The sequence below is a fragment of the Zeus faber genome (genome assembly GCF_960531495.2).
Source record: "Zeus faber genome assembly, chromosome: 22".
In the NCBI taxonomy this organism is placed as follows: Eukaryota; Metazoa; Chordata; class Actinopteri; order Zeiformes; family Zeidae; genus Zeus; species Zeus faber.
In genome coordinates, this window is record NC_137209.1 from 4121172 (window position 1) to 4136511 (window position 15340).

Below are 15340 nucleotides of genomic sequence, written 5' to 3' on the forward strand. Positions count from 1 at the left end.
AATGGTTTGAGTTCCAGGGCTGAGAGAGTGTTATAACTAACATTTTTAACACCGTGCTACATTACAGGTAAATACAAAACCTAATAACCAGCCAGAATTGAAAATATAACATTTTTTTCAAGCACTGAGCACGAAGCAACTGCTTGTTAATATAGACCGGTTAAACTTACTAGGCCATATTATTATGTTATTAATGTACACATTTAAATGACATTGACATCATTTGCACGGAAATGTGGACTGCCTTACTCACTGCACCTTCCCCGTCCTCTCGGGGCTCAGGCACCACCAGACGGCCTCGGCTCGCGCCATCGGGACATTAAAAATACGATTTGGTTATTGCAGAATGTGATTAATGGTTTCAAATGCCTCCAATAACATATATATTTCTTTAATAATATATGCAATATTTTCCTCCAGACTTTCAGACTTGTCTAAGTTTAAACTTCCATTTAAATGTCAGGGAAATAAGTCATCAGGCACATACGTATTCTGAATGAGTCAGAACAACCAGCAAAGGGACTTAATTTGTTAATTTATCAGTAACACCAACACAATAACTTATAACCAGCCATTAAAATCAAAAAGGTAACAGCAAAAGCTCAATAAAAGCTGTTATTAGTCTTCTGGAAGTTTATTTCAAATCAAAAAGCCCTTTAGAGTTTCAAACCCAGGCCCAGTCTTATCCCGTAGGTTTTAAGGTTCATGTCGACCAGGTGCAGCTCCTAAATGGAGTTATTTTCCTGTGACCAACCCACCACTAAGACTCTTCTCGCCCAATAACATTTGGTCAACTATTTGGGGGCAGCCCTAAGCAGCATATTCTTAAAACTGCGTAAATGTATTTTATAATGACGAAGTTTGGTTGTACCGTTAAAAGTACAAACCGAAAGAGAAAACCCTTAAAGCCCCTGAAATGGCATCATGCATTTTTTTTCCAAAAGTATTTTTGGTGCGCACAAAAATGTATATTTGTATGTCATCATTGGGCACCACGGTTAAGACAGTTTGATATTTACCAGACATTCAAATTTCAATAATGCTTAATAATAACAATAATTTAGATGTTAAAGGTATACTTGAGTAGACACCTGTCGATTTGTGAATTTTGTACATATTGCACAACAAATTGAACTGTTTTAGATGTATACAAAAATTTAAACAGAAATACAGCGCAGTTTGATGGCTGGTATGTTTCAAGTGACCTCAGAAATCGGAAAAGCTAAATCTCCCAATTTCGAATGATACCAGATTAAATTAAAGAATGTACATTTTAGCTGCGAGTGCCGGGCGTGTAAAGGTTAAGGAGGGGTGGACAGCTTCAGGGATTACATTTAGTTGGACTTATTCCCAGAGCTTAAATAAATACAACTCACTGAACTCGCCATTGGCGTCAGTGATGAAAGATAAAATATTAACAGGAGTTACTGTTGATAACGCACACCCACAACATGGGACAAACTACAGATGGGAAGGTGGTGATTAGGGGGCTGCTGTGTTTAGATTTAGATTATGCTAACATTGAGCTTGAGTTCAAGCTGACTGTGCTCAATTCTTGTTCTTCTTTATTTTTAATTGTTACACATGTGCCCACTTGATGCTCATCACTCACCGAGAACGGATGGATGATCATGTCCTGCAACATTTATTCTTCTTCTGGGAGTTTTTCCTTCTGTCTGGGGGGGGTCGGGTGTATCCTTTAAACATGGGCCTGTACAGCCCTTTGAGACTATAATACCCCTTTCCCGTTGCACTAAAAACCCGGTAACACCTGCTAACATCTGGCATTTGTCATTAGTGGGAAAGGTAACACCCCAGTTTCAGTCCAGGGTCAAAGACCCTGCAATAGACACTTTTTTATCGGCTCCGGCTCTGATCGGTTCTGATGGAAACGGGACACCCGGGTCGACCCACACATTTTTGCCCCTTTACCGGCACGATGCAAAGTGTGTTGAAGCTACGTGCCAAGACGTTGGCATGTAAATAGACAGGAATATCAATGTATCATTCGATCATTTCATATGCGATTTAGAATCCAAAATCCAAATCAGAAGTTATTGACTTTTTCCCCCTAATGGGCGACCATGAAATGTTTTGAGTGTTGGGATCGCGCCACGGGGACCACAGCGGAGAACCCCCACGCTCCCTGCTGGGCTCTGAAGCCATTCCAGCACCGCCCCAAACTGGTCTCCGAACCGGAGGAGCGTCTCTGCTCCCCGCCACAGAAGGACCAGTGCGCGGGTGTCGGCATGGATACTCCATGCTACTTCTACTTTAGTGTTGTGTTGTTCCCGAACAATCCAAATCTTTTGAATGGCTCTTTTGTAAGAACAAAGGGAACCGCTTCTCGCTGGGTGATGAGCGGTATTTTTCTTTTGCCAAGTTTTACAATTTTATGTTTTTTTATGTAGTTAAAGTTGCTATCTCCTCCACTATTTTTCCACACTGTAACTACACTTAAATCACACTGTAACCATGACACCCCCTTTTCGGCGTGTTCATGGCATCGAGCGTGACACACCAGAAGAGACAGAGAAGAACGGTATTTCTCCTGGTAATGGGAAAGCCGTCAATCGCCTATTCTGAGCAGGTTTACCTGCGTTTAAAAAAATATTTTTTTAAATATTTTATTTATCTCATTTGGGTGTGAAAACGGTATAACTGTAATGAAGGGCTATACCTAAATGCTTGGCTTGATTCGCATACCGCTTCTGCAGGTTGTCCAAAACCATATGTTTGAAGTTCGTTTGATTAATTCATAAAAAATAGAAAAGGTTGGGGTGTCAGTCCTACCAAGAGACATTCCAGAAACTTTTTTTTTTTTCTTTTTATAAATGGCAGACGCAAGTGGGGAGAAGCCAGTGAAAGACCTGGCAACAGACAGCCCATATAAACTGTGCTTCAATAAACCATTTCCTCCGCCGTCCTTTCATTGACAAAACCAGAGGAGAGAGAGAGCACATTTACAGCTCAGTTCCTGTTTTTTTGGCAGCGGCGACCCACTCTACCCCCCTCTCTGTCTGCAAACTCCCCCCCTCTTCCAGAGTCCTTTCATGCCGCCACAGCAGCAGCAAAAGGCAGCAGCCTGCAGTTTCATGGGTCTGAGTTCTTTGTGTCCCACCTATACAATTAGGTACGATTTCTGTAGAATCGTAAAGCAATTACTGGCAAATTCCTGCAGGCCTGCAGGCCAGTGGGCCGGCAGGCCACCCCCATTTCTTGCCAGAGAGAGCAAAAGGAGAAAGAGTACCAGTGGTATATCAGTAGGTTGAAGAGTGCGTGCGTGTCCATCATAGACTTGACACATATCTCACAAACAAAGATGTTACTCCAAACAAATGTATTGTTGAAGGTCTTCTATTTGTCTGGAAGGTAACCGTTTCTGAATAAATTATTTTCTGGTTGATTTGTCAATGAACATCTTTTCCAAGTAGAGCGCACTGACTTCACACCAATCACCAATGAGGAGGCTTCTCCTCAAGGCTAATATCGAACTTCCCTCATTCCCTTGATACCCTGCGCTATTTCCAGACTTTAGATAGAATCTTCCAGATTTTGTGTTACCCTTCATCCTCTAAAATGCTACATAAATGCGCAAAGTCGTTGCACAAATGTGCAAAGTTGGCTTTGGAGCAGGAGATTTATCTGTTTATCAGTGAGAATTGTTCACAAAACATGCAAATATATTGACTTTTACCAATTGTTAGGCTGACGGTGGCCAGTAGGAATATTTTGACACATCACCCAACCCTAATTGGTGATGCCACATATTTATAACAACAATTTCTGTGCTCTTGACATTCCACAGGTTATGTAAAGGACAGCGTTGTTGCAAGTAGTTATTGATGCTTATTGAAGATTACCATTGCAAGTTTAGAATTTGAACCACACTCAGAGTAAACCTGTATTGGATACAATAGCATACACATACCCTCTGTTGTATGTCCTCTCAACCAAAGGCAAATAATCTCTTTGGCTATATCTGTGCTAATGTAAGAAACTAGAAACAGAAGTTGCACCACTTTTTATCTCTGTAGTCTATTGCGAAAGAGATCTAGTTCAGAAGTTTACCAATGCTTTGGATGTAGTGCAGCAATGAGACTATAGTTTGAATTTCCGGTTTTCAAAAAGGAGATAAAACATGTTTTTCAAAGCTTACCAATGTTTGCACCCATTGGACTGCATTTAAGCACAGTGAAAAGTCAAAAAGTAAAAGTGAAAAGTAACAGTAAAGCTTTCAGCAAGGTTGCATTTTAATAAGGTCTATCAAACCTATCCTTTAATATAGGATGTGGCTGTGTGGATTAGCCTACCAGAGGCTAATACATTATTAAATCTACCTGATTAAAAAACTCTGCTTGTACTGTATTATTTTTACTATGTTTTCTACACATGCACCAGTCTTTCCTATTTGTACCATCTTGGATTTGTCCATAAATGCGCCATTTCTGAAATATTTGTGTTGCTTTTTAAGCCTGACATTGAAAGTAAGGGATCAAAGTCGCAAACAGGGAATTAAGTGGCACAGGCAATTTCCAGAAATAGCACCCTTTCAGCGGTGGGAGTGGTGTTCGTCACAGGTATTCTCTGCAGTCTTTCGAGATGGCATTGCCGCGTGGCGTCTCCATGGCAACGCTCAAATGCTAGCCATGAGAAGCGGTGCAGTAATGAAGCACTGAAGCATTTTTCTTTACTGATTGACTGCTGCATCATTAATCACTGTGACAGAAAGGTTTCTTCTCCCCTTCATTTATAAAAACATTGCTCTTTCTTAAAAGGAATGATCAACAAAAACAATTACAAATCAAAACTATTTTAATAAATAATGGAAGAATATTATTTAAAATAATGTATTCAACCCTGCACACCCCCATACCATCGCTATCTCGCAAATCAGTGGCAGGACTGTTTTACGGCAATATTTTACAGCACGGTGCTTTACGTTATTATTTCAACATTTGCCCTTCTGCTACCATGCCACGACAACGTAAGGTGAGCAAGTCGAGAGCACGACTGAAATATGCAAATGCACGTGTCTATTTGAATCCACTATTCGATAGCCAACCCTTCCAAGAACCCTTAAATCTGAGTAAACGATGTCATATCAGACAGACTTCTTTTGTAGATTAGTCATGGAAAATGAGAACGGTGCAAGTTTTCCTTTTGTAATCAAGCAGCAAAATAGTTGCACCATGACATGTTTGAATTAATTTTCCTGTACTTGACATTGCACGTCCTGCGATGTGATTATTGTGCATGGGCGATGACGATGCTGAAACAATATATCGTGCAGCCCTATACAGCATACTTTTTTTATTGAAAGAAAGGAACACACAGCAGAACTTTTTTTTAAATACTTACATTTGCATCATCTGCATACAGTTTGTATTAATTCCTCTCTTTTAAAAGATTTGTGTTGTTCCCAGCGGAACTTGTTATTCTTCAACCAGGGGTGGAGTTACTCAGATGGGGAGTGGTTCTAATTCTACTGTGTCTCAAAGTGACATAGAATTGAGATTCAAATCTGAATGGCTTCAGAAACCACATTTTCAGAAATACACAGCACACAAAAGTGTGCACACAAAAACTGACTGGGCTGTCTTATTTCACATTTTGTGTGTTAGTAGGGCCATCAGAGACCCAAATGTCTGTGCACAAGCACTGAAAAGGTGATTTTTTCCATAATAGGTCCCCTTTAAAACCTACAAATGTGTCTGAGTTAGAGCTGTGACGGTATGAAAGCAAGCGTATAACTGTGCTATTGCAGGGGGGGGGATTTTCTTCTTTTTGTTATTCAGTATGCATTACAATAACACAATAAAACAGAAGCTTACAAATTCCTCCACAGCGATGCAAAACACAAATCAAATTATAGGAAGCTTTTGGTGGGTGGTGGAACCAGTTTTACGTATAAGTGTAACTATTTTTCACATTGTTGATGTGGGTGCATTTTTCATTTAAGAAACAAAATAATTCCAAATATTTATATTGCATTTACTGAGGTTCCCTTTGCCAAATATTATGTTTTGTTTACAGATCTTAAATCATTCGATGGGACAAATATGCAACAATAGAGGTAAGAGAAAAGTTGGGAAATACTGTATTTGTTGTCTGCATTTTCACAATAATTGATAATAACCACAAAAAAAATACTCATCACTGGAAACATCATTATGAAAACAAACTGGGACATCTGGTACAAATAACATCTTTTGAAAACACCTTTTCCTCTAAAAGCAACAATATCATGATTACTACGGCACATGCAACCGAGTCATTTATTAAGATGTTACTCCCAACTTCTAAGGTGGTGACAGTACAAGACACCTGGATGGAAGCAATTAAACCCCTTCCACTAACTACTTAGTTAGGCTACTTGAAGGTTTGACTGATAGGCCTGCCAGACTATTTTTGCTCTTTTGACAAAAAACTGAAAATGCACCCAACCATGCACCAACCCTGTGCAAACTGACCAAAACGGCATATAATGTAATATGGAGGCAATTATCCTGATGGCGGCTATAAAAACAAGTCCAAAGTTTAACGTCACATTTTGTTTAAAAAAAATCTGTCATACGTGCTAGTCCATCACTTAACTTCAAATCACCCAAAATTTCTCACAGGCACTTGGATAAGGGTTTTCAATATCTACAAAACTGAGCAATGATTGAGCAATTCATACAGTACATGTAAATGTCCGACTGTAAAGGCAACATAGTGCAGGCTCTCCTAATAAACAGAATTTTTCCCAATATGTACAATCTAGTTGTCATATACATGGATCATTTTTATTACTTCCACTTTCTTCAGACTAAAACTGCCTGTGACCATGCACGTAAATGTGCCAGACCTTGCAGGGAAGTCTTTTCCACTGTATATTTTTTTAACTATACTTTGGTGCCAATTTCCTGGATAGTGATGAAAAAGAAAATCATTTAAAAACATACTAATTATGAATCAGCTTGCTACAGTGTTTACTTTTGAGATTGTAGACCCAACCAAGTGTATCACTTTTTTTTTTGTGAAGCTAATTAAGTAATTTAACTTTTAGACCGCCCATTCAAATTTCACAGAAATTGCCCACAGACATCACATTGATAATTATTTTATTTTTTTGTCAATATCTGTAAAACTGAGCTTACAGTGCATGTAAATGTACGGCTGTAAAAGCACTGTGCTGAATTTTATTTTCTCAAAAGCATAATCTTTATGAAAATAAATGGACATATTAAGCAGGCATCGCATGTGACCTGTACCACATTTTTGCCTTTTAACTCAAAAATATATAGAATAGTATTTAGGATGCATTTGTCATGTACATAAGAGAAGAGGGGGAAATGGAGCATCGTCATTTCCTCTCCTTTCTTCGAAACACTTCTGCCTGCCCTGAAAAAACAGCTAAGCTTTTTCCTGGCCTTTTAATTGCTTCTTGCAGCTATATTTGATTCTAATTTCACACCACAGCCACCGTATGTGGGGAGAATTGTCAATAAGACACAAGGCATTTTCCCAAAAGATAAAATCAAGTCTGGGAAGATTGCAGCTCCCAAAATGAAATCCAACATGAGGATATCCAGCAGCATTTTAACCCTGATGCATTGCCAAAAGCTGCCCACAAAACTGGACAAGTGGGGGCTGGGTGGGTGGGGGTTGATGGCAATTTAAAATCACTGACATTTACCTCTGGCTCCAGAAATGTTCCTTCTACCTTAAAAACTTTGTGAGTAAAATTCCAGTAGCTAGGACATGGTCCGGTTCCAACCAGTGTAAATCTTCAGCGCTTCCGTCACTTTAAAATCTCTCACAGATTTCTTCAGGGACAGATATGGTGCTTAAACGACGCAAGATGTATTTTTTTGCAGCCATGTTAACAAAAGGCTTCCCTTTCAAGTGAGGAGAGCCTAATCCTCGCCAGCTGCAAAGTTGACTAAATTAAACAATATGGCCTCAACGGGAGGGGGAGATAAACTCAGAGAGAAATGAGGGCGATCGGGAGGGAGAGACAGACAGAATGAGAGCGAACAGGCGAGAGCTAGCCAGCTGTGCCCTTGTAAGACCACTCGGCGAGCACTTTTGGTAGCCACGGGGTCAAAGACATGTTGGTCTACGTGAGGGGCGAGGCTTGCCCTCCAAACTTGGCTTGCTTGAGTAATCAGGTGCAAAGCCGATCGATATTAGAAAAAAAAAAAGCTGCTTTCTCTGTCACAAAAAATTAGCCCCCCCTCATCCGCCAGGTGTGCATGTAATTGGCCACAAAAGATTTGCCAAACGTATTGGGCTTTCCATTGAGAAGCATACTCTATTACAATCATTATCATCGTCATCATCAATATCCCATTTAAAATTAAGCCCAAGGCAAAACATTTAACACAAGGAAGCATTCCTCGCTTTTGACATGCTGGAACAAGATCAGGCCAGTATGCAGGGCTACTCCAAGTGTGACATGGTGCTGCCCCCCGAGTAGCGAAAAAGGAAAATGATGAAGTTCTTTGTCACTGCCTCTGATGCACTAGAACAAGGTTTTAACCAGAAGCCCAGCTCTGCCAAATATGTTGGTCACCGTAAAAAAAAAGGCTAAGAAAACACACAGGCTCCGCAGACTTTGGAAGGATCTCATGGCATGTGTCATCCCTGAAAATTTACTGAAGGTTAAACTTCTTCCTGCCGGGCTTGGGGGCTGCACTCTGGGAGCCCCCGCATTACATTTATCAGCGCCGGATCAAAGTGAGAGCGGTAGAAGAGTGAGGCAAGACACGCAGGAACCAAAATGGATTTGGCCAAATCCGGTGTCATCAAAGGCTCTTTTTTGGGGGGAGAAGACTCTCGAGCGTTGACGGTCCCGGGTCGAAGGCTTGAGAGCCGCTTTGGGGCGATCCGGGGGGTGGGGCATTCAATTTGCCCACGGCCCGTCTCGAAAAACATTATTTTTGGGGACACATCATTTTGAAGAGTCTATACCCTGCATCTAAGTGGTAGGTGAAAATTGTCTTTGTCACACACAGAGAGCGAGAGAGAGAGAGAGAGAGAGAGAAATTTAAGGGTTAGGGCAATCAGGCATATGTAACTTTGACCAGCTAAAGCTTACACCCATTCAACTTTGAGACAATTTTCTAACACAATGGAATGAGACAACCAGCACGTGTCATCGAGCATGTGAGCGTGGATATCTACCAAAAACAGAAAATTTGCTGAAACAGATCCATATCGCCTAAGGAGGAAAGATTGCCTGCTTTTTAGTCAGTGAATATAGCCAACTATGTTGTACAGCAATCGTTGCACACCAGAAACCAAATGAAAGCCTCAAAACGTGACGCTTATGACTTTCTCCATGTGTGGTCGGGTGCACAAATTGGGAACCAGGGTTCTAAAGGAAAAGCGTCATCTTGTTTGTCGCTGAGGAGAGTGGCCACTGTCCCCTTCAAGACAAATCCTGTCATGTTCCTTTAAGTATATAGATCAAAACAAAACCCACAGACAAACTATTACAAGAAACCTTGACACAACCTTTCATAAAGTACTCGTGATGTTTCAGCTTCTTTTTGGCTCCTTTGGTTTGTTTCTCACTTAGATCGACTCGAGCAACCATAACCAAGCGCGAGCAACACAAGCATTCTGTCTGTGAACACAGCTCGACTCCCCTACTTATCTACCAATTCAATGTTTCCCTGACCACAAGCAAAGTGATGCAAGATCAACTCTTAAAGTTACACACTGGCTGATGGGGGCAAAATAATTCCTGTTGAACCAGAAGGAAACGGACCCGTTGCCAAAATCACAGTATCATCACCATCTGGCCAGGAGCTCTAAATTTCTTAAATTGGGTCGGATGAGTCATACAAACCAGGAACCAGCCCACGTACATTCAAACATGTAACAAATCACATTATTCAAGGCGCTTCTGTGCCATGCAAAGAGCTGAGTCGCAAAACAGCAAAAGGAAAGAGGGTTTGAATTCTCAAATCGTTAACATCTGCCATTGAGTAGAAAGCTTTACCCTCAAACGGAGAGTTCATAAATAAAAAGGTAATGACAGCTGCATTAGTTCTGATCCTCAAAGTCATTTCAAGTTAATCATTTATATATTGCAAGAGGTGCAGGGTTTCGAAAAATTCATTCAAATCCAACTGCGTAAAACTATCCAACTTGAGAGAAAAAACAGCAGAGCAATGTTACGACTGTTTTTAATAAACTGTGAACGTTGCCCTGCTAGCCGAGTCGCGTCTAATTACAATGAGACGGGGGTCTCTCCGGCGAGGAACCAGGCTTGGCTCGCTGCCCGGCCCTTGTCACGCCAAAGAACCCTCAAATGCACCAGAGGCAATTGGAAAAGTGGGGGTCAAAAATTCCAAAACCAGCAAATATTTTAATTGATTTCTTCCTTGCCAGACACCACACCAGTCCAGGACCCCATGCCTCGCATGCACACACAAGTTTGCAGTAGATTAACTAGTGTTCTAGATCGAGATGGGACCGATCCAATATCAGTATCGGGTGCCGATATTGACGTCATTCACTCATCGGATATCGGACTGACGTCACCGATCCAAATTCCATTCCATTCCAAATTGCTCTGCCTCCCCAAGAATTAAAATCAGCAAATAATTAACATGTAAAGCGCAATTCAATGTGTATACGAATAGGAACTGGCAGTTGGAGTTGGTCAAACCATCATGGATTGAAGCAGCCATTCAAGCTGTGTTTGTCCTTAAAATAAGACGTCACGATTCCGACATTCATAATATGCGCTGCCATAGAGCTACCGGGAGTTTTAGTTCTACTCGCACAGCACCACACTGAAACTGATCAACAGATGAGGATTAAAAACAACACAGATACATCCTTCGGCATGACGGTTGCATCCGGTTTAAAACCCGAAATAATCCCACATAGGGAATTTTGTATTTTTTTCGGAATGAGCCTTTCATCATTGCATTCGCTGAAAATCCTTGTTCCACCCATGAGGCCCCACCGCCCGCGTGCGCTGCAGGCCATGGACGCCGCATTGACTGCTTCGGCCCATTGCTGTGATACGTCAACGTCGCCGCCATATTGGAATGGACAAGACCAGCCTGTCAACCAGTACAAGTAAACAGGGGAGCTGCGTTTCTTCTCAAAAAGTTTTGAGAAGAAAAAAAAAAAAATTCTACTCCATGTAAAAAGAAAAAAGAGCTCTGGTATCGGAATCATTATCGGTACATATGCATTACAATCGGATCGGAACTGAAAAAACGTGGATCTGCCCATCTCTGGTTCTAGCCACATGACTACTACCTTTAGCATCAAAATGACCACATGCCTAATCTCTTCCTACCATCAGAATCTCAGAGGCCAAGTACAAGTTGCACAATTAATTGCTCTTGGTGCAGCTGCCAACATACAGAACAGAACATATTTAGAAACATGAAGATAAAAGGAATAAATAGAGAAAATATACAGATATACAAAAGAGACGTACAAACAACACACAAGAAGATGGCCAAACTGAAACGAGAATGCAAGAATTAAAAAAGACGTTTCAGTCAGCCAGTGAAACGGGGTAATCGGCACATCACTTAATCCACTCGGTGACGTTGGCCGTTTAAATCAAACTGTTCCTACGCACATGGTGTGATCTTTGCTCTAGAAACAACGAATAAATAAATATGCATACTCCACTGATTTCAGAATGGCGATTAGGAGGAATCACACCTCTGGTCCTGATCATGTTGCTCATTTAAAAAGGGATACTCCAGTTTTGGGGGGAAAATCTCACAGTAAGTTGTCTTGTAGTTGGCTGGTTGATCCCTTCTGCAGCCTTGCATTGAGCCAACAGTTAACACGCAGCCCGCCGCTATTTTTCTGCTGGACACACAGGGATGACATTTGTATTTGACCTTTCCGGATCTGGAAAAAGTGAATTTCCCCACCAAAAAAACGAGCATCCCCTAAAAACAACTTTCGGCAGAAGAGAGTGAGACTAATAGTGAAATCAGCTTTGTTCTCGGATGCCACCCTGTTCCTACACTATGCTCTGGTTGTCAGGGACGTCGCAGGACCGCGAGACCCCCGAATACCGGACGAAACATCGCCGTTACGAGACGCGGTGCATGTGACGTCGGCGTCCATCGTGACAATTCTGACATCAGCGACTTGCGCCCGGCTGTGGAGCGGAGAAGTTGCAGGATCAAGCAACCCGCGGAGCCCGGTAAGGGTCTTGCGTGCCTCGCTCGAACGACACGTCGTGTCACCCTTCACTTGCCAATGCAATAAAAACAAACAAAAAAAAAAAATGGGACTCACCTCTTTTTGGTTTGGGAAAGCTTTCGTGCAGGTGAAAGACAACTTTTTCCACGAAGTGCTGGATGTTACTGTGCTCCGGTCCGCGGACAAACACCGTCCAGTCGTGCGTAAATCCTTCTGCCGTGGGTTTTTTGCGGACCTGAGCGCGGTGGCCGAGTTCCAGTTTCACCTGAACTGCACCCTGTGGAATGTTGGGCTGGTGTAAAAAAAAAAAAAAAAAAATCGGAACGGTTTTTTTTTTCCCCTCTTATTTTTTTTTTTAAATCGTGCTGGATAAAATGGCCCCATGCACCGTAGGATAGTATCCGACATTGAAAAAAAAAAATGAATGACAACATCAACTGGACTCGGGGTGCGATCTCGGACGGGGATACCGCTTGGAACGCGAGGCAGAGACGCGCCGAAGGGGAAGGAACCGACGCGACGCGGACTCTACTCACCGAGTGGGCCATCGTCGAGGGCCACGCTCCGCCGCTATTTCATGGGGAGGTCGCTCTAAACGCGGGGACGGCGACGTCGCGTTTGCCGGCGGCGGCGGCGGCGGACGGCGGCGGCGGACGGCGACATGGTCTCTCTTCCCTGCGCTGGGGACTCAGCCTCGACTTTCTCGGGCTTCGGAGGAAAGCGGGGCGCATGCGCCGTTCGCCGCGCCTGCACGGGCGCACGGGGCAGGGGAGGGGAGCCAATGGGGGCGGCGCGCACGCACGCAGACGGCCAATGAGCTGCCCGCTGACTTTCCTGTAATTATATGCAAACGCTGGACGCGACACGAGCCCCGTGCGTGGATATCTGCGAAAGCGCCGCCGCTACAGAAACGCTGGAAGTGGTATACGTTAAAATATACGCCTGTTCCATTTAATGTGTTGGAAAGAAGAACTTTCTATACATTTGTCCACTTCATTTTTAATGTATGGAAAGTATGCACCAGCATGTCCTCAAACTATAAACCAAATTCCATTGCGTTTTTAAAGCCGCTTTTAATATTTAGTTGGATACACTAAACATTAAAGCGGTAATCCATGGGATTTTTTTTTGTAAAACATAATCTTATATTTGATGCTTTTTTAAGCTCGCACTTAAGGAAAGACACAGCCTTCATATGCTATTTCAATTGTTGGTGGCAGGTTCCACCTTCCCTGGAAAGAATGCACTGGTCGGCAACGTACAAGAAGTTTATGCAGCCGAGGCGATGTTGATAAACTTAGCCAGCGTAGCTAATCGTGGTCAGTAAACCGTGGATGTGAATGAACATTCACAGAAAAGAAAAAGCATCCTCAGTTGAAAAAATACAAAAAAAAAGTACAGTTTCGAATGAAATTCTCTGTCTTGTATGGATTCCAGCCAACATAGATGATCTTCAACAAGTTTACCGCATGCATTTACAGCTTGAATCGTTGTATTTGTGTTGTATCTTTATTTGTTCAATAAAAAGATCAATACAGTAGCATTGATTTCCTCAGGCTTGTTGTAATCAATGTTTTATTTTCTCCACAAATGAATTGCTATTATTTCTTCATTGTAGAATACATTTCAAATTAACCACTGTGACTTAATGTGTTAGAAAGAAGTGGGTATCTATTGTTCAGAATTTACAATCTATTAAAACTGTAAATTATTTTAAATAGGTTGCAATTGCCAGGCTAACATCACTTATTTTTTGTGTGTAGGGAATCCCCTCAAGACTAATATCAACTCTATCAAGGGTTTCACCAGGAAGGAATAGTTGTTTTCTTTTTTTCTACTATATTGCTTTTCGATGCAGGTGGAGATGGTGGGGACTGTTTTATATTTTTGATAGTTGTCCAAATGCATTCTTAAAACGTGTGTACCTTTGAAAAATATATTAAGTGTGTTACAAGTTAATATGAAAGAAAATTTTCAATATATTTGGAGTGATTCAGAAGCCCCTAGGAAACTGTGCAAAATGTGCCTCGAGGAGCGCGGTAACGTGGTACATTCGCACTGGGACTGAAGTATCCACAGGTACTCCTCACTTAACGACCTACCTATTCAATGACTATTCGGACTTACGACCAGCTCCCCAACCAGTATGTGTTGTGCACTGCGTACAATACAGCGGCGTCTCAGCGTAAAGCATCTCATCGCGCATCACCGTTCTCAGTCTCGTTCCTACGGTCTGTCAGTATTCACTACACTAGCGTTCGCGATCGCCACGCCCCCTTACCGTGAAATAACGGGTCCTCGCTTAGCAACCTGATTCTAGGAAGTTGTGAGGTGTGAGGAGTACCTGTATGACAAAGCTGTAAATTTGTCTGCACTGTTTTACTTAGCAGGATAGGTGTTATAATGGCAGCAGTTTGTCTTGTAATGTGTGACTTCTAAGTATCGCCCTTCTAAGTATATTTGTAGACAATATCTCACAAAACAATACCTCAATGTCAATAATTACACATGTTTTGAGGATGACCATTGATACTGTTTTTTTGTTGTTGTTGTTGTTGTTTTTTTGTTTTTTTTTTACAATTCTTAAAACTCACATGCAGTGAAGTTACTATACCTATTACGATAATACTATCGACCAAATACGACCAAAATCCCAGAATTTATTCTCATATCAGTCTCATACCACGATGTTGATATTATATCAATGTAATGCCCAGCCCATTCCCCAAAACTTTCATTTATTACTAGTGGCTAAAGATTTAATGATCATGTTCCACCATCATAAGTGGAGTTTAATAAATATATTTTTACTGTTATGTAAAAAATATATAAAATAAGAAATAGTCAAATAATAATACAGGCAAGTCATAAATACTCATTAAAGAATCATTTTGCAGCGGACCCCCTGCAATGCCTTCACGGAACCCTTGGGGGTCTCGGGATCCCAGTTTGGCGAAACCCTCGGGTGCTTAGGAAGGAACAGACGGTTTTTGGAATAACGTAACCGGGACAGGGATTTATTTGTGTTTTTGGTGGACGTCTTTAACGTATTATTGTTATTCATCTGTAACAAATCAACCGTCGCAGAATGTGTACCGCATGCGCTTCCCCCCCCCCCCCCCCCCCACAATCGTTCCCCTTGACCCTCGCCGTACGC

At 41.8% G+C, this 15340-nt stretch overlaps 1 protein-coding gene across 2 annotated transcripts in view; it reads right to left on the reverse strand.

Moving 5' to 3' along the window:
- mllt3 (MLLT3 super elongation complex subunit) overlaps positions 1–12857 on the reverse strand; it is a 51361-nt gene extending 38504 nt beyond the window's left edge. For both annotated transcript variants that reach the window (XM_080023737.1, XM_080023736.1), the window contains exons 1-2: positions 12720–12857; positions 12280–12475 (exon numbers count right to left, since the gene is read on the reverse strand). In XM_080023737.1, coding sequence (XP_079879863.1) covers positions 12280–12475; positions 12720–12731 — 208 coding nt within the window. In that variant the 5' untranslated portion in view covers positions 12732–12857. The remainder of the gene's footprint in view (positions 1–12279; positions 12476–12719) is intronic.
- Between the last annotated feature and the right edge of the window lie 2483 nt (positions 12858–15340).